We start from the raw sequence: 22,584 nt of genomic DNA on the forward strand, positions 1-22,584 counted from the left end.
AAACCATATTGCTTATTTTCTTTGGGTCTCTAGCCCCAACATAGCTGTATTCTATTACCTTTTAAAAAAATAAACCAGCATACACAACCCTGTGCATGTTGTATAACTCATGGGTGAGTGAGGTCAGAATTCTTCTTCTTGACTGCTGTGCCAGCAATGGACTTGAATAAAACTGGCAAGCTGATGCCCCAGCAAATACACACAAATGGGGCTAGATTTGTCAATTGTATTCAGCTGCCAAAGGACTTTTTCCTTGATTTGTAGCAGCTGATGTGATTTCAGAGAGACACTCCTGCTGAAGACAGTTAAGTTTGTATATAATGTATCCAATTCTGATTATATCTCCTTACAACTGAAGCCATTAAGAGGCATTGAACCTTGCGGCCTTATGCCCTGACAATGCAATGTGGAGGGAAAGTTGTATTAGCCCTGGTCTACACTAGGACTTTAGGTCGAATTTAGCAGCGTTAAATCGATGTAAACCTGCAGCCATCCACACGATGAAGCCCTTTATTTAGACTTAAAGGGCTCTTAAAAATCCATTTCCTTACTCCACCCCGGACAAGTGGATTAGCGCTTAAATTGACCTTGCTGGGTCAAATTTGGGGTACTGCGGACACAATTCGACAGTATTTGCCTCCGGGAGCTATCCCAGAGTGCTGCATTGTGACCGCTCTGGACAGCACTCTCAACTCAGATGCACTGGCCAGGTAGACAGGAAAAGGCCCGCGAACTTTTGAATCTCATTTCCTGTTTGGCCAGTGTGGCAAGCTGCAGGTGACCATGCAGAGTTCATCAGCAGAGGTGACCATGATGGAGTCCCAGAATTGCAAAAGAGCTCCAGCATGGACTGAACGGGAGGTACGGGATCTGATCGCTGTATGGGGAGAGGAATCCGTGCTATCAGAACTCCGTTCCAGTTTTCAAAATGCCAAAACCTTTGTCAAAATCTCCCAGGGCATGAAGGACAGAGGCCATAACAGGGACCTGAAGCAGTGCCGCATGAAACTTAAGGAGCTGAGGCAAGCCTACCAGAGAGGTGAACGGCCGCTCCGGGTCAGAGCCCCAAACATGCCGCTTCTATGATGAGCTGCATGCCATTTTAGGGGGTTCAGCCACCACTACCCCAGCCGTGTTGTTTGACTCCTTCAATGGAGATGGAGGCAACACAGAAGCAGGTTTTGGGGATGAAGAAGAAGATGATGATGATGATGATTAGGTTGTAGATAGCTCACAGCAAGCAAGCGGAGAAACCAGTTTTCCCAACAGCCAGTACCCCCCGAACCCACCCAAGGCTGCCTCCTGGACCCGGCAGGCGGAGAAGGGACCTCCGGTGAGTGTACCTTTTAAAATACTATACGTGGTTTAAAAGCAATCATGTGAAAGGATTAATTTGCCTGGCATTTGTGGCTCTCCTGGATATACTCCCAAAGCCTTTGCAAAAGGTTTCTGGGGAGGGCAGCCTTATTGCGTCCTCCATGGTAGGACACTTTACCACTCCAGGCCAGTAACACGTACTCGGGAATCATTGTACAACAAAGCATTGCAGTGTATGTTTGCTGGCGTTCAAACAACATCCGTTCTTTATCTCTCTGTGTTATCCTCAGGAGAGTGAGATATCATTCATGGTCACCTGCTTGAAATAGGGTGCTTTTCTTCAGGGGACACTCAAAGGTGCCCGTTCCTGCTGGGCTGTTTGCCTGCGGCTGAACAGAAATGTTCCCCGCTGTTAGCCACGGGGAGGGTTGAGGGGGTGGCTATGCGGTGGGGGGAGGCAAAATGCGACCTTGGAACGAAAGCACATGTGCTATGTATGTAATGTTAACAGCAAGGTTTACCCTGAAAAAGTGTAGCCACTGTTTTATAAAATGTGTCTTTTTAAATACTGCTGTCCCTTTTTTTTCTCCACCAGCTGCATGTGTTTCAATGATCACAGGATCTTCTCCTTCCCAGAGGCTAGTGAAGCTTAGAAAGAAAAAAAACACACGTGATGAAATGTTCTCTGAGCTCATGCTGTCCTCCCACACTGACAGAGCACAGACGAATGCGTGGAGGCAAATAATGTCAGAGTGCAGGAAAGCACAAAATGACCGGGAGGAGAGGTGGCGGGCTGAAGAGAGTAAGTGGCGGGCTGAAGACAGGGCTGAAGCTCAAATGTGGCGGCAGCGTGATGAGAGGAGGCAGGATTCAATGCTGAGGCTGCTGGAGGATCAAACCTGTATGCTCCAGTGGATGGTTGAGCTGCAGCAAAGGCAGCTGGAGCATAGACTGCCACTACAGCCCCTGTATAACCAACCGTCCTCCTCCCCAAGTTCCATAGCCTCCACACCCAGATGCCCAAGAACGCGGTGGGGGGGTCTCCAGCCAACCAGCCACTCCACCACAGAGGATTGCCCAAAAAACAGAAGGCTGGCATTCAATAAATTTTAAAGTTGTAAACTTTTAAAGTGTTGTGTGGCATTTTCCTTCCCTCCTCCACCGCCCCTCCTGGGCTACCTTGGTAGTCATCCCCCTATTTGTGTGATGAATGAATACAGAATGCATGAATGTGAAGCACCAATGACTTTACTGCCTCTGCAAGCAGTGATCAAAGGGAGGAGAGGAGGGGGGTTAGCTTACAGGAAAGTAGAGTGAACCAAGGGGCGGGGGGTTTCATCAAGGAGAAACAAACAGAACTTTCACACCGTAGCCTGGCCAGTCATGAAACTGGTTTTCAAAGCTTCTCTGATGCGCATCGCGCCCTCCTGTGCTCTTCTAACTGCCCTGGTGTCTGGCTGTGCATAACCAGCAGCCAGGCAATTTGCCTCAATCTCCCACCCCACCATAAATGTCTCCCCCTTACTCTCCCAGATATTGTGGAGCACACAGCAAGCAGTAATAACAGTGGGAATATTGGTTTCGCTGAGGTCTAAGTGAGTCAGTAAACTGCGCCAGCGCGCCTTTAAACGTCCAAATGCACATTCTTCCACCATTCTGCACTTGCTCAGCCTGTAGTTGAACAGCTCCTGACTACTGTCCAGGCTGCCTGTGTATGGCTTCATGAGCCATGGCATTAAGTGGTAGGCTGGGTCCCCAAGGATAACTTTAGGCATTTCAACATCCCCAACAGTTATTTTCTGGTCTGGGAATAAAGTCCCTTCCTGCAGCTTTTGAAACAGACCAGAGTTCCTGAAGATGCGAGCGTCATATACCTTTCTCAGCCATCTCACGTTGATGTTGGTGAAGCATCCCTTGTGATCCACCAGAGCTTGCAGCACTATTGAAAAGTACCCCTTGCGGTTTATGTACTCGGCGGCTTGGTGCTCCGGTGCCAAGATAGGGATATGGGTTCCGTCTATGGCCTCACCACAGTTAGGGAATCCCATTGCAGCAAAGCCATCCGCTATGACCTGCACATTTCCCAGGGTCACTACCCTTGATATCAGCAGATCTTTGATTGCATGGGCTACTTGCATCACAGCAGCCCCCACAGTAGATTTGCCCACTCCAAATTGATTCCCAACTGACCGGTAGCTGTCTGGTGTTGCAAGCTTCCACAGGGCTATCGCCACTCGCTTCTCAACTGTGAGGGCTGCTCTCATCTTGGTATTCGTGCGCTTCAGGGCAGGGGAAAGCAAGTCAAAGTTCCATGAAAGTGCCCGTACGCATGTGAAAGTTTTGCAGCCACTGGGAATCATCCCAGACCTGCAACACTATGCGGTCCCACCAGTCTGTGCTTGTTTCCTGAGCCCAGAATTGGCGTTCCACAGCATGAACCTGCCCCATTAGCACCACAATGCATGCATTGGCAGGGCCTATGCTTTCAGAGATATGTGTCCATGTCCTGATCACTCAAGTGACTGTGCTGATGTCGCTTCCTCGCCTGCTATTGCTCTGCCAGGTTCTGGTGCTGCATATACTGCTGGATAATGCGTGTGGTGTTTAATGTGCTCCTAATTGCCAAAGTGAGCTGAGCCGCCTCCATGCTTGCCTTGGTATGGCGTCTGCACAGAAAAAAGGCACGGAATGATTGTCTGCCGTTGCTCTGACGGAGGGAGGGGCGACTGATGACATGGCTTACAGGGTTGGTTTACAGGGAATTAAAATCAACAAAGAGGGTGGCTTTACATCAATGAGTATTTCAGGCAGGACTTCACAGAGGGTTCCAATAAGACATGGTGCACCTAAGTAATTGTTCTTATTGGAACAAGGAGGTTAGTCTGGCCTCTGATTGATACATGGCTAGATTTACGTTGCTGCACCTTCTCTGTGAGTGACTGCAGTGTGACCTAGAGGAATGAGTCCCCTAGATGGGGGAGGGGGGAAAGCAAAAGAGTACAAAACAAATCTGGTTTATTTCTTGTTTTGATCCACTCCATCTATCTTTTACATCTTTGGCTGACAGCAGATGGTGCAGAAGGACTGCAAGCCATCCACATCTCATGGCTGCTCGGCAGAAGACGGTGCAGTAGGACTGCTAGCCATCCTCATCTCTTGCCTGCCTGGCAGAAGATGGTACAGCAGGACTGCTAGCAATCCTTATCGCCTGCCTGCTCACCATAAGATGGTTCAATAGGACTGACTGCAGGACTAAAGAGAATGACCTGGTCAAGTCACTTCAAATTTAGTCCCTGCGCCCATGTCTGCCCAGGCGCTCCCAGCTGATGTGGCCAGGAGCACCTCAGACATGACAAGGATGGCTACCAGTCGTATTGCACCGTCTGCTGCCAGAAGGCAATGGGTTGCTGCTACTGTGTAGCAATGCCATACCGCATCTGCCAGCGCCCAGAAGACATACGGTGACGGTTGCCATGGTATGGCATCTGCACAGGTAACTCAGGAGAAAAGGCACAAAATGATTATCTGCCCTTGCTTTCACGGAGGGAGGGAATGGGGGCCTGATGGATATGTACCCAGAACCACCTGTGACAATGTTTTAGCCCCATCAGGCATTGGGACCTCAACCCAGAATTCCAATGGGCAGCAGAGACTGCGGGAACTGTGGGATAGCTACCCACAGTGCAACACTCTAGAAGTTGACTAGCCTTGGTACTGTGGAAGCACTCCACTGAGTTAATGCACTTAGAGCATTTTCTGTGGGGACACATACACTCGAATATATAAAACCAATTTCTAAAAAACCGACTTCTATAAATTTGACTAATTTCATAGTGGACACATACCCTAAGTTGACATGGAGCACTCCTTCAGTTCTTCACCCCCCACACTTGCTTGATGGAAGAGATGTGGATTCATGTAGTGCCTAGCAAAGGTCCTTCATGCAGGATACTACTTTCAGCAGCCCCTTGGCTAATGTTAGAAGGTATAGGTGATTTCCAAACAGGACTTGTTCACAAGAAGCTGAAATTTTTTTCCAGCACAACAGTATGTGCATGATTCATGCAACAGCTTATATGTTCACTGAGAGCAATCATCTTCTTGCATTTGTCCTACCCACCCAAAGATCTGCCTTTTTCTTTACAGGGAGGCATGAGGGAAATGTGAGGTATTCTCAGGCAGAACAGCTTCGTGGCTGCCTTTCCAAAAAATTGTAATGTTGATGCATAATGCTGATGGTATAAGGGAGGCTCTGGTGTAGCTTGACGAGCAGGTACTCCCTTGTGTGGAGTTAGCATACTAACAGACAATCATGGGGTAGTACTTGCTGGTCACTAAGCTTTCCCCACCAAAAGGCTTTATTATTGCAGCTTGCTCACTCTGTACTAGCACCAAATAGAACAGCAGCCATAACATTCAGTTTTGTTAAGGCTTTATAAGCCAATGGTAATATTTCAAAATAGACTTTCCTGACCTTCCCCTTCCACAAAGTTTATTTCAAATGGTCTAGTGCATAAGCCATCCTTGAACTACTTGAATACACTTCTCAGTTAGTGCCTGAAGGAGATTCTCCTCCACAGAAAACTGAGTGCATATGTGAAAGAGAACCATCACCTATTAATCCACACTTTAGAGGAAGGCATGGGTAGAGGCCACCCATTCCTTTCCAGGGAAGAGGAGAGGTGGGTGACCAAGTTCTTAGCGCCCCCCCCCCTCCCTTAACACTAGGTGATAGCTTCAATCTTATCCTCATCCCATAGCGAATCTGATCTGAACGGTTTCTAAAACCTATTCCTAGTACCAGGCTATTTGATTGCGACTAAAGTCCCATTTATCCCTTCAGTGAAAGCAAGAGTTCCACAATCCACCCTCACCCTACAAAAGTCTCCTCACTAATAGAAGAGTCCCGAGAAGCTGATATTATTCCTTCATAAGGTTTACACAAGACAGATATGGGGGTTTTTAAAGTCTTTTATTGTGTAAACTGTATTGAAAGACATTAGTTCTCCTTCTCCTGCACAGTCTTGGTTCCACGCAGTCTACCAGTACGACGGGCAGCAATGAGACCGACCTTGCGACCAGCGGGAGCATCTCTCCTGATGGTTGAAGGCTTACCAATATGTTGATGGTTACCACCACCAAAGGGATGTTCTACAGGCTATAAAGAAAGTCAACAAGGTCAAAAATGTAGACAAAGGGATGTTTCGAGTTAAATACATTAAACTTAACACTCAAACCAAGGTAAGTGTGCCCTAGAACTTATTTTATACCTTTTCTCTCCTTACTTTATATCAAGGAATAATTTTACCTACCATGCATGCTCTACAGCAGATGTTTGCAACTGTAGAGCAATACTATATGCACTTTCTAGGCAGTTTATATCGCCTACACTCAATAGCTCTTGCCAAAAGCACCACTGAATCTTGAATGACAATTGTTAAGCCCTTACGTGAACTATAGAAGGACAGACATTTGAAAGCTGAGACACTTACATTCATAGCCACACCACGGACACGTGGCCAGCAGTTTCGCTTTGCCTTGTATTTGTGATAGGCACGACCTGCCTTTAGGATAGGCTTGTCAATACGACCTCCACCAGCAACAATGCCTGAAATTAATTTTTAAAATACAAATTAATTAGTTGCAAGTTAAGATGTTATGGTCATCACTTTATATTTTGAAAGCTTTAACTCATGCAGTGAAGTCTGTGGCTAAAATGATTTATGGCTTTGTTAGTGATGGGATATTTAAGGGGAAGTACCAATTCACACTAAGGAAAAAATGGACTGCTATTTTGCGATTTTAAAACTGTTTTAGAAATCTTGTCTAGCTAGCTAATCTGTGAAAGTGAGTCACAAATGTGCAACTGTCCACACAAACATTTCACACCCAGGACAAGAGTATGAATTGCTTCATGAAGGTTAGATACTGTGAAACAGGTGTTCTAGTATCTCTATGCATTGAAGGTGGGCTGCAAAGGAAGAGTTCTTAATTTTAATCTCTATTTAGTTAACTTTTCTCCTTTTAATAGTAAGACTAGATCACAAAAGATGGTCCTGAATACTAGATCATTGGTCATACTTCCCAGAATTGCTTGTACAATGCCAACACAGCTGCCTGGAGTAATGAGATGTGACAACCTTTCAGTTAGAACAAATCATCACTGAAAGACCAGGAGAAACAGTTAACGCCTACTGGGTTTTACCTTCAACACACTGGTCATAACTGACTTGGCACACTGCTAATAACAGCTTAAGATATGTAATGAACTAACTATGAAAATTACTGCAGCCTGTGTAATTTGCATATTCAGTCTTTTTATATTGCTTCCCCTGCCCTTCTTCTGTTCCACCAGTGTGTGTGTTAAATGCAGAAGTTGTCAAACCTCCCTGTGCCCCTAGATGTAGGGTTACTAACATTCCAGGATTCTCCTGGAGTCTCTAGAAATTAGAGATTGTTATCTGATAAAGCCTCCAGGACTATGTCCAAAGAAAATTAGCAACCCTACCCAGCTGTGGCAGAGAAGAAATGTACAGGGAAGTAATGAGTTTGCTACTGAAGTCCAAAAACTAGCTACTGGTGAAATGGATTGTTTACAATGAAAGATGTCCAGTTTTTAAAACAATTTCCTGCTAGCTTCACATCGCACCTGCTATAATAGTTTAGGATAAGTAATACTGTGTCCTCATGCAATTTCAAAAAAGCAGGTAGTACTCCGTTTCTCAACTTTCTTGTACTGGTAACTGTCTTTGGACTTCACTAAGCTGAAGCCTGAGCTCTGCCACCCAGGGCTAAAGCATGGAACTTAGCTTTGCTGGGCCCCAGGCAATTGTCCTGCTTGCCACCACTAAACCCATCCCATGACCCCCAGGTTGAGAAACAGTGCAACTCAGCTTTTAGGATCTGCTCTATGTCTCATCTAATACAGAGCACCTGCAACAGCCTGATGGGGCTTTGGCTTTAGCCTTAGACTCACTTGAAAGGAAGCCTGCCACGTCTTGGAACACCAATACTGTTTCCTACAGAACTGAAGGTTTTCCTTGCAAGTCTTCCAAGCAAGGGTAGCAGAATTGCATGCTTTCATAAACTGATCAGCTCTCTGCACACATCTATTATGATACCTCTCTGGAACTGGAGTTTATCACAGTCTACTTTTGAACTCTATTTCCAAGCCTACACACCATTAGAACTTCTTAAATCCAACACAATCACTTCCTAGTAACTCTTAATGATAAAGTATATAGGCTAATGTGTTAAGTTATTTGGGGGCTGAGAATGTCTTCTGTTCTTTGTATAATGCCTAGCATAGTAAAGATTCTAGGCTTTATGATAACACAACTTGTGCAGTAAGACCCACATTAAAGCAGTACATTAAACTCCCATGTACAAACTATTTATTCACATGTACACCTATATAACATGTAGGTTATTTTGGGTCCACGTGTGTATAGTTAGCTTTCAAAGATGCAACACACACCCCAACCTAGATCACCCGTGTTTGAGGTATTAAGCAGTGAGCCTATTTACTACCACCCCTTTCACTACAGTTTGGACACCATTAAGATACAATACATAAATTGACCACTGTCACTTGTGACTTACCAACAACAGCTCTGTTTGCAGAAGAGATCACCTTCTTGGAACCAGAAGGCAGCTTCACTCGGGTTTTCTTAGTTTCAGGATTGTGGGAGATAACTGTGGCATAGTTTCCAGAAGCACGGGCCAATTTACCACGGTCACCAGGCTTTTCTTCAAGGCAACAGACAATGGTGCCTTCTGGCATAGTGCCAACCGGTAGGACATTTCCGATGTTAAGCTGAGCTGAAAAAATAGACCCATTTAGTTATCTGTAGATGCACATCATAAGAGCGGCCATACTGGGTCAAACCAAAGGTCCATCAAGCCCAGTATCCCGTCTTTTGACAGTGGCCAATGCCAGGTTCCCCAGAGGGACTTTTTGAAGCTTAACTGTAATCTTGAAAAATCCAGAAATATGTATAGATATCTTCAGGTACAATATACAGACTCAAACCAGAAATAAGGTATTAAACTATTACATATCACTAGATGTATTTATAGGGTTACCAACATGATGCTATCTGGGTACACTTTCCCTCCCCCCTTCCTTCAATAACAGTGACTTTAGGGTAATCAGTCAGTCAAATGTAAGGGATTCTAAGGAATAGTTTGTCAGAGGCCTGGACAAAAAAAAAATGCACCTTGTTAGCTTATAAATGTTGTAATTAGTTGCAGAATTTGTTGGATGGTGAAATGTTTCCAGCTCCATATAAAAACATAGTACTTTGCAAACAGCTAGTGAAGGCCAGTGCATTAAACATTACTTTTAGAAATCTTAGGGCTCATAAGGTCATGCAGTAAAGTTCTCAGGAAGACAAACATGCAGGTCAGATTCCATCATATGAGTCTAAGCCAGTGGTTCTAAACCTTTCCAGATGACTCTATGCTATTCAGGAGTCTGATTTGTCTTGCGTACCCGCAAGTTACACCTCACTTGAACTACTCACTTAACACAATCAGGCATAAAAATAGAAGTATCACAGCACACTTACTGAAAAATTGCTTACTTTCTCATTTTTACCATATTATGAAACACCAATTGGAATATAAATTTTGTACTTATATTTCAGTGTATAGCATATAGAGCAGTATAAAAAAATCATTGTCTATATGAAATTTTAGTCTGTACTGACTTCACTAATGCTTTTTACATAGTCTGTTGTAAAATAGGCAAATATCTAAATGAGTATCGATGTACCCCTTGGACGACCTCTGCATACCCCCTGGGCTACATGTACCCCTGGTTGAGAACCACTGGTCTAAACTACCAGCTTCTGGAGGCCATTTAAACATGACTAGCTGCAGTCCTAACTCACCTTTCTTGCCGCAGTAAACAAATTGGCCAGTATGAATACCCTCAGCTGCAATGAACAACTCTGTTCTTTTCTTAAACCTGTATGGATCACGAAATGCAACCTTGGCAAGGGGAGCACCTCGGCCAGGATCATGAATGATATCCTGATGTGATAAAAAGCATATTTAGAAACAGCCATGTCATTTATTCAGATTAGTGACAAATACATAAGCTTGTAGCAAATACTTAAACCTAACAGGCTCTTAAGACAAGTAGTTTAAACATTATTCTAACTCCTCCAGAAAGTTAGAATCTGGTACTAATCTTTACTTAAACACACTCCCAGTCTTTTACTCAACCCTCACTCTAAGTTCAGATCAAGTTCACTTCCGCAAGATGGCCAGATCAAAAACCTAGCTGTAACAGTTCTCAGCTAAATATATTACTTCATGCTAATCACACTTACTGCCCTTTTTTAATCCCTGCAGACCTTCCAAAATTAGGCATTTGGCTTTCACTAACATCAATTTAATAAGATGTTTATGCATATTTTAATTGAGACCTACCAAAAAGCTATTTTGAGAACCATTTAAAAAGAGAGGAACTTTTTCAACTGCTCTCCAAGTAACTCCTCTCAATCCACATCTGTCAGAGTTTCAGAACTGCCAATATATTTATGTAAAGGTCTTAATTGATTTGGAACTGCCAAATTCATTTAGCTTTTGTAGGTGTGTGTTTGGTACTGTTAGACTGCCCCTTCTTTCCTCCAATAGGATCACACGGATTTGTTGCAATTAGATTGCTGCTCAGAGGATCTGTCTGAACATCAAACAATCTGGGTCACTTAACAAGTTCTATTCCTCAAAGACTTTCAAATTGATTTCAGACTAACTCCCTTCTGGCCTGACAACCATCTGAAGTGTCAAGCTAAGAGTAGTATTTTTTCTAAGAAGCTTAGAGGAATTTATTGTGTTAAAAAAACCCAGCTAATGTTTGGTCTAGTGCTAGTCTACACTAGATTAGATTGACTCAGCTACATCACTCAGGGGTGTGAAAAAATCCATACCCCAGGAGCAATGTCATTAAACCAACCTAACTCCTTGTATAGGCTGCACTAGGTCAATGGAAGTATTCTTTCATCCAGCTACCTGTCCCCTTGAATCCTTCCATCATTGTAGTGTCTATGATGAAGCACTATACCTGTGCCACTACAGAAGAGTAACTGTAGATATTCCCTTAGCTATCCCTTAGATGTGGGTTCTACTTCCAGCTCTGGCACTATGCTCCTGGGAGACACAGGGCCAGTGTAGATTTTAAAAATGCGTATATGTTGCATTGATGAACCCTCAAATTTTGCAAATAAAGAGCACTGCTTTAATTATACAGAATCAGGGAAAATTAATCTTTAACTTTGATATCAACTTAGGTTTTATAAGTAGGTCAACATGAGGTACCACATTAAATATCTATATTTTCATTCCTTACAATGGAGGGAATTCTGGTATTTACATACATCCACCTGCAAGTACTTTGTCATGCATTAAAGTTTCTCCCTTAATTGCTTTTGGTTTGTTCAGTTAGCAGATGGAGAATATTTTTTTCCATTTTCCACTATTTCAAAGTTCAGACTGGAAACTGAGACAGGATGAAAGCTTTATTTCCCGCCTCTAATTTATCAAAAAACAAGAGTGAATGAAACAATTGTGTTCTTAAAAATTTATGAAGCTAGATTTTCAGAGCCAGGGAAAAAGCAGCTACCTAGCTAATGATAGGACAAGAGCTCCTAGGAAGGTCTGGCCTTGACTGCCATGGAAATCATATTTAAGGTAAAGGTTACGGGTAGTTGCAAATCATGTTTTAACGGGTATATCAACCCATGAGAACAAATACAAAACATGATTGAAGTAATTGCAATAGGTTGCAGCTGGCTGACCTGAATCGCGATTAAAACAGTTTAAATCGATCCACCCCTGCCTCGAGCAATTCACTGCCCTTCTCCGAGTCCGGTCCCGCCATGGCCGTGGGGATGACACGTGCTACCCCCGCGCCGGCTCCCACCCGCGGCCTGAGCCCGACGCCCCCCGGCGGGGCCCCTAGCCCCCGACCCACCTTTACGATGCCCTTGATGTAGCCGTGCCTCTCGGCGAAGTCGATCGCCCTCAGCTTAGCGGGGCCCTTCCGGTGCTTCACGTGGGCTCGGAACACAGACCCGGCGCCCTTCCGCTGGCCCCTGATCACGCGGCCCATGGCGCTCTGCGGGGAGAACGGACCCGGCTCGCGACAAACCGCTGACTCTGCGCGCGCCGCGCCGCGCGGCCCGGCCGAACCCAACCGCCGCCGCCGCCCCCCGCAGCGCCGCGCGGGCCCTTCCCGCCCTGGGAGGCCGGGCCGACAACCGGGCGCGAGGCGAGGAGGCCCCAAGAGCCGGCTGCGATTCGGACCTCGGGCCCCTGCCCGGTCCCCCCCCGAAACCTCGCGACCCGTTCAAACCCCTCCCGCCAAGGGCGCAGGGAAGAGCCGAGGGAAGGCTCGGGGCGGCCGGGCTGGGTCGCCCCCGATGGGGGCGGATGGACCCGGCTCCTGTAGCGTCACCTTGCTCCTACCTCCTCCGCTGCTTACTCCAGAAAGGAAGGGGGAAGGACGGTAGGGGGGTCATGGCGGCGCTAAACCCTTCCGGGGCAAGGCACGGGCGGCGCGCGGTGACGTCATGCCTCTTAGCTTCTTGGGTAACGTAGTCCCGTCGCCTTCGCTTCTGGTCGAACTCCGAGTCTGGGGTGGGGTGGGGTAAGGTAAGGTGAGGTGAGGGGCGGGGCGGGGCGCATGCGCCTCTCATGGAGGGTGAGAGGAGGCCAGGCTCGTGCTTGGGCCCAGTGATGCTGAGGGAAGGGGCGTGTCTGTAAGTGCAGCCCCCGCCCCCTCCCTATGTGACGTCATTACCGTCGGGAGCAGGGCGCTGTGTCCCATTCGCTCCTGGGAGCCAGGCCCGTGCAGCGTGGCACGTCTCCGCAAATCAGTAACCGCCGCGGTGACGCTATAGCGTGTAACCGCCCCGCCCACATTCCTACGCTCGACTCCACTCTGGCGGCTGCCACGCTCCGAGCCTGAGGGGGCTTGTCTACACGCGGCGTTGCGCCGGTTTAACTTCATTTTGAAACCGAGTTTAGTTCAACCTAGTTTAGTTGAATGGCCGCCGAAGGCTGGGGGCGTCCCCCGGGATGTTTTACGTGGCGCTCACACCGGTCCCGCTCTACACTGGTTAACGCTCAGCAATCCCCCCCCGCCCCCGGGTCGGCTCCCCTGGACTGCGCGCCCCGCAGCTCCCCGTGCTTGTAGGGGGGCTTGAGGCTGTCGCTGAGCCGCTACTGTAGGGGGCCCCATGGTGGCCACCCCACTGTCCACTCAAGTAGGGACCCCTGGCTCCTCCGTCCTGATGGGGGGAGTCAAAGTAGAGTGAGTGGCTTGAGACCCGGTGCACATGGGTGCCACAGTGCGGCTCAGGTTTGGCCCTGTGACCCGTTCATCGTGACGGGGGCAGCTGGGCCAGTATAGCGTGAGTGGCCTTGTGAGCTGATTCGCAGGACTTGCAGCACAGCTCAGTTCTGGAAGCAGCTCGGGGGCAAACCAGAATGGACGGTGAAGTGGCTGACAGTATGTGTGTAGGGCTGTAAGGGCCACTGCACAAGTCTGTGTGGAGGCTCTTCTGGTGGAGTAAGCCAGTGTTTCAGTTTAGTATAGGTCAGTTAGGAACAGAAACAAACCAAAATAAACCGCTTGTCAACTGAAATGAGTGTCTGCACAAAGGTTTGGACTGGTCTGGTGCAAATTTGTGTGTAGAAACCCCCCCAATCTCAAAATATGTTGTGACCTAAAGCCCATGTTTGCTGCTGACTCTCACATGTACTGCTGCAGTTTCCTTGTGTAAGTATGGGTGTTGCTAGCAGGGCTCTGACATGGTTTGCCTGTCCAGTGTGAACAGGGCGTGTTTTCTTAGAACTGTGTTACCCAAGCCTTGCTAAGGTTCCTCCTCTCTGTAAAAAGCACTATTTCTAAAGGTTTAGGTTTGTTTGTCTTTTAAAACGCTTGTACACTTTGATCAAAGAAATAATGGTCTGTACCTCTATATCTCATTTTTTAAATATCTGGGGGTTAATGTCATTTCTAACCTTGGAGACCCTGTATCAAGCCACTTTCCCTGAGCTGGCAGACCCATTCCAAAGGTAGGCTGCCACTTGGCAATCCCAGTTACTGGCTTGATAGACAGTGCTGTTTGTGTGAAGTGGTTGCCGAGGCTGACTTTTTAAAAAAGACTTCTACATCATTTAGTTTAGGTTCAATAGTCTTTGTTCGGGCTGAGAAGTGAATCTGGATCTTCATGAAAACTCTTCATCAGCCATTTTTAGGTGCCTTTGTCAGATTTTAATCTATATTAATTAGGAGCTAAACTGCAATTATTGCAAACTGGAGATAATTCCCTCAGTGGCTGGCCGTAATCAGCTGCTGTCCCTCTATGAAAAGGGGAAGTGAAGAGTGTCTAAACTGCTGTTACAGCCTGTGTTTTCAGCATGGAAGAGGTCCCGCTCCCTTCTTATGGGATCACCAATACTATCACAACTTACTTTCTTCCGGCACAGTGAGTCTATTGTTGTTTTCAGTTTGGGTCACTGGGAAATTAGAATGAACACAGCAGGTGTAGACTCACATGTGCAATTGTTTGTAGGCCAGCGTTTTCCTCTCATTGAACTGAGCTAAATGTAAACATCCAGAATTTCCTTTGTGCTAAACTTTCTGCTTCATGGTTTCCCCAGGACAAAAGGGGGTTAAAAACCTTCCGTCATTACAGGCAAACCATCCTGACACTAAGGCACTGTATGAATCTTCACATGTTATCTGTATAAGCAGCACATTATACTGGTCACTGCTATTCTGTGTCCTCTACAGCAAATGAAGAGTGGTAACTAGTAACCAATTAGGTAAGGATAAATATACTTGTATAATGTTGTAGTATACTCTGTCACACTTTTATTATTATTTATTTGTATTTCCATAGTGCCTAAGAGCCCTAGTCATGGACCAGGTACCCCACTGCACTAGGCACTGTACAGACAGAACAAAAAGGGGTCCGTGCCCCCAAAGAGCTTACAATCTAAGTTATCTCTCATCTTATAAGTATGTCATTTCTATTAGAGCTTGTCCACATGGTGCAGCCATGCACACTAGAGGGGTGTGATTTTTAAAGTGCACCAATGTGTTGCACACAAACTGACCCATGTAGACCCTGCTGGTAGTGCACTAGAAGTTCCCTCATGTACATTAACATAGTGCTGTTTCAAACACGGTAGTGTTGTTATTCCCTAACAAGGTGGATCATTGTTGGAGGGGATGTTTGTTGACACAGACTGTAAAATATATTATGGGACTATCCTGTGACCATCCCATTTCCAGTAGAAAGTAATCTTGGAATGATTACTGAACAAATTCAAGACTCCAGCTACTGTTGTCCCTAGTAGCTTTTTTCAGACCCTGATTCAGCAAAGCCCTTCAGCATGTGCTTAAATCCCATTTTGCTTTTGCTTACAGTTTATGGGGTTTCAAACACTGATGGACCCAAACAAACTTAAAGAAAAATTCTCCATTAACTTGATACAAACTGTATGCACTAGTTCCATGGAGTATACAAGTCATGGGTGTATATTGCATTATTGAATCCTTTTATGACAGTTATAGGCTAATGGGCTATAGCAAGGATCTCAAACTCAAATCACCACGAGGGCCACATGAGGACTAGTACACAAATCCGAGGGCCGCATCACTGAAACTTTTTCATACAACGAAACAAAAGTATAGTCAAAAATGAAAAAAAATGAATAGTAATATAGTATGCTATTAAAAGTCAATGTATTAACTTTTTTAAAACTGTAATGCAAAGAGGGGTTTTAATAAAATATAAACACCTGTATGTAGCATTCATACAAGGTTCATGCACTTGGCAACATTCAGGGCACACCCGGAGTGTAGTGTAGGAGCAGTGCACACACGGCTCCTCTCAAGGGCATGAACCTTGGAATCTTGCCCAGATGACATGAACCGTGGGAAGCCTCCCAGGACTGGGCTCAAGGCCCGAGAGCAAGGAATGCGGTAGATAGAAATTGGTAAATAAGAATGTTAAACAAAGCCAGTGTATTCTTTTTATCTGTTGGAGAATGTAATGCGCGGGGGGAGAGAAAGAATAAAGGAGAGGGTGGAAAGCTGACAGGGGCAGCCCATTGGCAGACCAGCCTGCTTGCTTGCTTAAAGCTTTGTGCTGTCTTGTATTTGAACTGCAACACCTGTAACTATTGCTTATGTGATCAGTAACACTGATGATGATCTACACAAAACCAGTCTATCAACATAGCTGTAACGGAAGGAACTTTTTAAAGTAACTATTCATACAAAATATGTTGCCACTTTTAACAAACATTCTTCCCAAATACTCACAGCAAAGAATAATACATGCTGAACTTCATACCTCAGATTGCTTGTCTAGTCCATGAGGCCCTACCCCAATTCCAACCCTTTCCCCAAAGTCCCCGCCCCAACTCCGCCCCCTCTCTGCCCCTATTCCAACCCCTTCCCCAAATCCCCACTCTGGCCCGGTCTCTTCTCCGCCTTCTCCCCTGAGCGGGCTGCATCCCCACTCCTCCCCCTCCCTCCTGGAAAGTCCTAAGTGCTGCCAAACAGCTGTTTGGTGGCAGGAAGCGCTGGGAGGTAGGCGGAGTAGTGGGGGTGTGGTGCGCTTGGAGGGGGGGAGAGGAGTAGGGGGTGAGGGTAGCTTGGCTGCCGGTGGAGTAGGCGCCTATGGCAGCCTGCAGAAAATAACTCCGCAGCCTGCATGCGGCCCGCGGGCTGTGTGTTTTAGACCCCAGGGCTATAGTATAATTGCACTGTAACTAGTAAAAGGCTAGGGTGTTCTGTTTGTTGCAGATGGGAGATACTTTGTATCTGACAGGACAGTATTTCTGTGAGATTGCCATCCAATGAAGGAATAGGGAGAAGGGTTTCCCTCCAACAACATCCTGAAAGGGAAGTCAGCAAAGGGCCGGCCCACAACATTTTGGCACCTGAGGCGGGGAGCTCAAATGACGCCGCCATTCTCCCTTGTTTGGGCCAAAACTTTGAAAGGTCTCAATTCTGCCTTCTTCCTGGTCTACTCCTCTCATGGTACTGCTCTGCTACCTACCCCAATAAAGGAGAACTAACAACTTAAAATGTCTTGTTCAAAAATTTTAAGTAACACTTAACATTCAAATGCCTGAACAGCAAATGTAACTTTTCTTGTCTGCATAGTAAACACTGACATTTTTAGCTGTTTGAATAATCAAAGTGGTGCTTTCTGTGACTTCTTGGTTGCAAAGATTTGAACTGCTTCCTACCGAAGATCCACAGTCTGGGCCAACTCATGCTCTAGTGAAATGGCTGCAAGGCCGACCAGCCTCTCCTGTGTCATTGTGGAGCGCAGATGTGTTTTTATTAACTTCAGCTTGGAGAAGCTGTATTCTCCACTGGCAACTGTTACAGGAAGTGTTAGAAGTATGTGCAGAGCAACAAAAGCATTTGGAAAGAGGGTGGTCATCTTATTTGTGCACATATATTCCAGAACAGCCTTTGGAGTTGATCCTGCTGAAATGTATCTTGAAAGGGCTTTCAGTTCATCACCTAAATCACTCGCATCAGTATCATGCATGTCATCATGTGTCAACACTGCCTCTAGTGTCCTGCATTCCTGGTGTAGGTCTTCTTCAGGTTTAGTGAGGAGTTTTGGAATATCCTACAACATCCCAAATTATACTGCTGTGTTCCTTGAGCTGCATGAAATGTTCTTCAACTGATTGTATTGCACAATCTAGCACCTGGTTAAAGAATTCAACTTTGAATTGTTATTTGGGGTCTCTTATGGGATTATCCCGTGCCTCGTAATCAAAATGTCTTCTTCTTCAGTAACTCTTGTATTCTCAAATGGGTGGGAAAATAGCTTCAGTGTGAAGTTCTTCTGCCAACGTCTGTGCACTCTTCAGAACATTTTGAAATCCTTCATCTGACTGGTAAGACTGTAGGGAAGACTTTGTTTTGTCCAGTTGTTCCATTGCTCCAGATATATCAAGGTCAAATCTTGGAGTTTCTTGCTTACAACATTTATTTCAAACAGTATGTCATGCCACAACACTAAGCCACACAGAAATTTTAAGTTATGTATGTTTCTGGTGATTCCATTTCCTTCTGCCACTGTTCTCCCATGAACAGTTCCTGTCAGAGCATCATACTTCATAATGGCAACTATGGCATCATCTATCTTCCCAATTTGGTGTTTGATAGGCTTTATCACCTGCACTTGACTTTCCCATAGTGTGGCACTCAGTGCTTTCAGTGTCAGAGAGGATGTTCCCAGATGGTGCTTCAAAATTTGCCATCGATGAGTTGTTGCAGAGAAAAATACATAGATGCTTTGAACTACATTAAAAAGTTCAGCAGCCTCACTAGAAGCTGATGCTTCATCACTGACCACCAAGTTCAATGAATGAGAACTGCATGGGACTAAAAAGGTTGAGGGTTGAACTCTCGGATATGTGTCCGTACTCCTCTGTTCTTTCCTCTCATGTTGGCACCATTATCGTAGCCCTGACTGCTCATGTCAGCTATCGCAATTCCTGTATCTTCCAGCTTTTTAAGAAGCACATTTGTCATACCAGCTCCTGTACTATCAATGTCAATAAATTCTAGAAAATGCTCTCTGACAGTCACCTTTGCAGGGACATTTTCACTAGGTTCTGTTGTTGTTGTTACAAAACACACCATTAAAGTCATTTGTTCCATATGGCTGATGTCAGGTGTGCAGTCCAGAATAATAGAGTAATATCTTGCTGACTTCAGATCCGCCACAATCTTCTGTTTGACTTTTGTTGCCAGTAACTGTATGGTCTCATTTTGAATTGTTTTTCCAAGGTAGTGGTGTGTGTACATTTCTTGGGTGGTACATTTCTTCTTAAATGCTCCTGGAGTACAGCATCAAACTCAGCCATCAGCTCCACAATTTTAAGGAAGTTTCCATTGTTTGGCATATACAGCTGATCTGAAGTGCAACACAATGCTAGGTTTTGAGTAGCAAGCATTATCACAATGGCAACGAGCCTTTTCAGAACATTTTGCCAGTAAAGAGACTCTGATGCAATCTTCTCTTGATGCTGGTCATCCATGGTGGCCTTTAATCAAGTCTCATCTCAAGCTCTTTCTACCGATGGAATGCTCTCTGGTGATTTGCTGCCTTCTCATGGCATGCCAGATTTCTAGTCAGATTTGTCCAGTCCTTTGTTCTTGTAGAACCCAATGTGGCTGGAACATTAGACTGGAAGAGTTTGCAGCAAAAACAGTATGCAGCATTCTGGGTTTTTGAGTACATAAGCCATGGCCTCTCCACTTTGTCACCATTGGGGATTTCACACCAGTAATGTGTTGGATGGAAAACTTCTATTTTCATTGTCTTTGGGGAACATGAAGTTTTTCACTTGCTGTGGCCCATGCAGTACAAGGAAGTCCCTCAGGCTACTGCTCAAGTGGGTCCACAGTCCTGGATCATTTAGATTTAAGGAACTAAACTCAGCAGCAGCTGTTTCTTGCGCCTCTACCACACTCTTCTCTGATCTACACTTTTCTTCAGGAATGTGCACAGTTACATCCATTTGAGATGGAGATGTGGATGCTGCAGTAGCTGCCAGGTCACCTGCACTCTGACTAACTGGAAGATCAGGCATCTCCTCACCACTCACATCCTCAATGGGGCCGGAAGGCTCACCGTGAACATTTGTGTCTATGTATCTCAGGAGAGCTGCTTCCTGCATATATAGAAAACCTTCCTTTGCTTTCTTTCTTTTTCTGAATGCTGCCCCAAAGGGGCGTTTTCTTCTTTCACTCATGACTGCTGTTCTGTGCCAGCTATAGTGGCTCTCAACACTCAATTGAAGAGGACAAATAAGCAGGCTGGTAGCGGGGCCTGAGTGAGGGAAGATATCAGCATCTTAAGGGCCTAACTGGCTCCTACTACTTGAGTTGACTGCCTGTTCTCCTCAGGTGGGTTCAGGGAAGCAGCAGGAAACAGGAAGCTCCCTGAGAAGCTGGTGTTAATCAGTCCAGGTTCCTGGGGGTGCTAGAGAGGTACATAAGAGGCTCCTCCTCCTCTCTCTCCCTGCAGCTCCTGCTGCTTTCTGTTATTCCCTCTCACTTTTTCTCCTGCCTGCCTGTCATGTCTCTTGTGCTCTCCTTCCTCCAGCACAGCACTCCACCATCTCTGTGCATCTAGAGCAGAGAGAATACATATGCCCCAGCAGCAGACACAATTTTCTACACTCTGGGTCCTAGTGGCGCTGCCACACAGTCTGGCACCTGAGGCGGCCGCCTCAGTTCGCCTCGTGGTAAGGCCAGCTCTGAGTCAGCAGGATGAGAAGAGACTAGATTCTTTTTTTGCATGTATAAATTAAAAGAGGAAAGTGTTAGTAGTTGATCAGTGATAAGACCCTTGTTACAGTTGTTTATAAGTATTTATCTTATTTTTGTACGTTCTGGGAGTGATCAATAGTTTGTAAGAGCGACTTAGCCTTGGGCCAATGTGCAAAAAATGAAAAGTCTTACAATATAACTTAAAACTAAATCCAAAATTAAAATGTTGAATTACTTGTCAATAAGAATTAACAAGGAAATACAACATTAAACCATATATGATCACCATGCCACTTGCCTTTTCCTTATTTTTGCGGCTGAGCATGCAAATAGGGAAACCGCTCAGCTCACAGATTCACTGTCAGTTCTTAACAAATATTCTGTTTTTTGAGAGATTGTAAAAAAAAAAAAAAAAGGGTATCTGGGGCAAAAATACGGACAGTCATTATTGGCTCAAGTGGCAAGACAAATTACAATGTAATAAATAACGGGGTAGGTCTTCCACCTGTCCTATGGTACATGGACAGAGATGGTTATATTTCTCTATACCAATATATCGGCCTTCTAAGTAAGCTAGCTGTATGGTTTGAAGATGCTTTTTGATAAGGGGGAACCAAGGTGACATATTTGAGATAGAAATAACTGCCATATCCAGTTGCTTATTAATATTCTCTATTCTTGACTTGATTTGGGATTTTACATTTTTAAAGTTAAATCTACTCATTTCTAATTCTGAGACGCCTAGAGAATACAAAGAATTTTGAATATGCTCCAACCAGGGGAATTTATGTGAGAAAGGCCTGCTGAGCTGTTCCTCTAAGCATAACCTTGGCAAATGCTTTGGGTGAATACTATGAATATGAATCCAAAAATTAATATTGTGCTGTTGCACTTTGAACAGAAGAGAATTGATAACTCAGCAGCTCTTAGAGACAAGACAGGTATTATTTGGGAGACCAAGAATCTTCTAAGAAATTTGTTTTCAATCATTTCCAGTCACTTGGGATCATTCCATCTACACATTTCTGCATTATACAAAATTTGAGCGTATACCTTAGCACCAAATACACTAAGGGCTAGTGCAATTAAATTGCCCCCATGTGTCCAGGTAAAATGTAACAGAGCTTGCACTGAATTTGAGCCCTTCTCTTTTGTTACCTGAATATGCTTATCCCACAAACCATTTTGTGTGAATGAATTACCTCTGGGAGTGATGAAGATTAAGGCCCAGTCCCCTCTTACTGTTGTGCTGAGCCCCATTGGCTTCAGTAGGGCTTTGAATGGGATTAAGAGTCCAGCCACAAGGATCAGATTGCAGGATCAAAGCCTGAGTATGTTTAAAAACAAAAAAACCATTCACACTAATCTTCTATAAAAATGTCAAAGGAGAGATTTACAAATACATGGGCAAACACATTAATACGTGTTGCAGTTCACATAAGCAAGATACAAGAGATGGAAGCAACCTGCTATCACCAGAGGAAGGGGGGAGAAAAGCAACAGGCACATGAATTACAATGTTTCATGTAAAAGGAAAAATTTAATTGCTGCACAGACCGTAGAAGTGACATCTGTTCACTTACTGTAGAGTGTCCAAAAGAACCCTCAAGCCACTGCCAAAGCTGAGAAAATATCGGGCGGAGGGGGCAGATTGTCCACTTCCACACAAGGGCACTACAGGGAAGAAAATTGCTAAGGATTCCCTCACAGAGTTTCTCACGTTCTTCTGTTGGGGTAGGGTTTGACCCTCCTGCAATAAGCTGTGGTTCTGCATTCAGATTACATGGATCTCCAAGAATTCACAGAAACCCATTGCTTCCATTCTAGCCATGGACCCCAACACACACACAGGCAGCCACTACCTTGCTCACAGGCAGCCACTACCTTGGATTTCCCCTAAAGGAGTTTCCTCACGTTGAAGAGAGAAT

At 45.2% G+C, this 22,584-nt stretch overlaps 1 protein-coding gene and 1 long non-coding RNA gene across 2 annotated transcripts; one reads left to right on the plus strand and one right to left on the minus strand.

Annotated features, from left to right (window-relative positions):
* Positions 1-805: 805 nt before the first annotated feature.
* On the plus strand, positions 806-2,447 carry LOC142070548 (uncharacterized). Its single transcript, XR_012666404.1, has 2 exons — positions 806-1,333; positions 1,913-2,447. It is a non-coding gene; the product is annotated as an uncharacterized LOC142070548 (long non-coding RNA).
* A 3,823-nt stretch (positions 2,448-6,270) lies between these two features.
* Positions 6,271-12,941, minus strand: RPL8 (ribosomal protein L8). The gene is made up of 6 exons (XM_048864548.2): positions 12,793-12,941; positions 12,299-12,442; positions 10,212-10,353; positions 8,920-9,138; positions 6,810-6,925; positions 6,271-6,475 (listed from the first exon to the last, which is right to left on the minus strand). The coding sequence occupies exons 2-6, from the start codon at positions 12,434-12,436 to the stop codon at positions 6,317-6,319; spliced, it is 774 nt and encodes a 257-aa protein (XP_048720505.1). The 5' UTR covers positions 12,437-12,442; positions 12,793-12,941; the 3' UTR covers positions 6,271-6,316.
* Positions 12,942-22,584: the final 9,643 nt, after the last annotated feature.

This window comes from Caretta caretta, chromosome 1, assembly GCF_965140235.1.
Source record: "Caretta caretta isolate rCarCar2 chromosome 1, rCarCar1.hap1, whole genome shotgun sequence".
Lineage (NCBI taxonomy): Eukaryota > Metazoa > Chordata > Testudines > Cheloniidae > Caretta > Caretta caretta.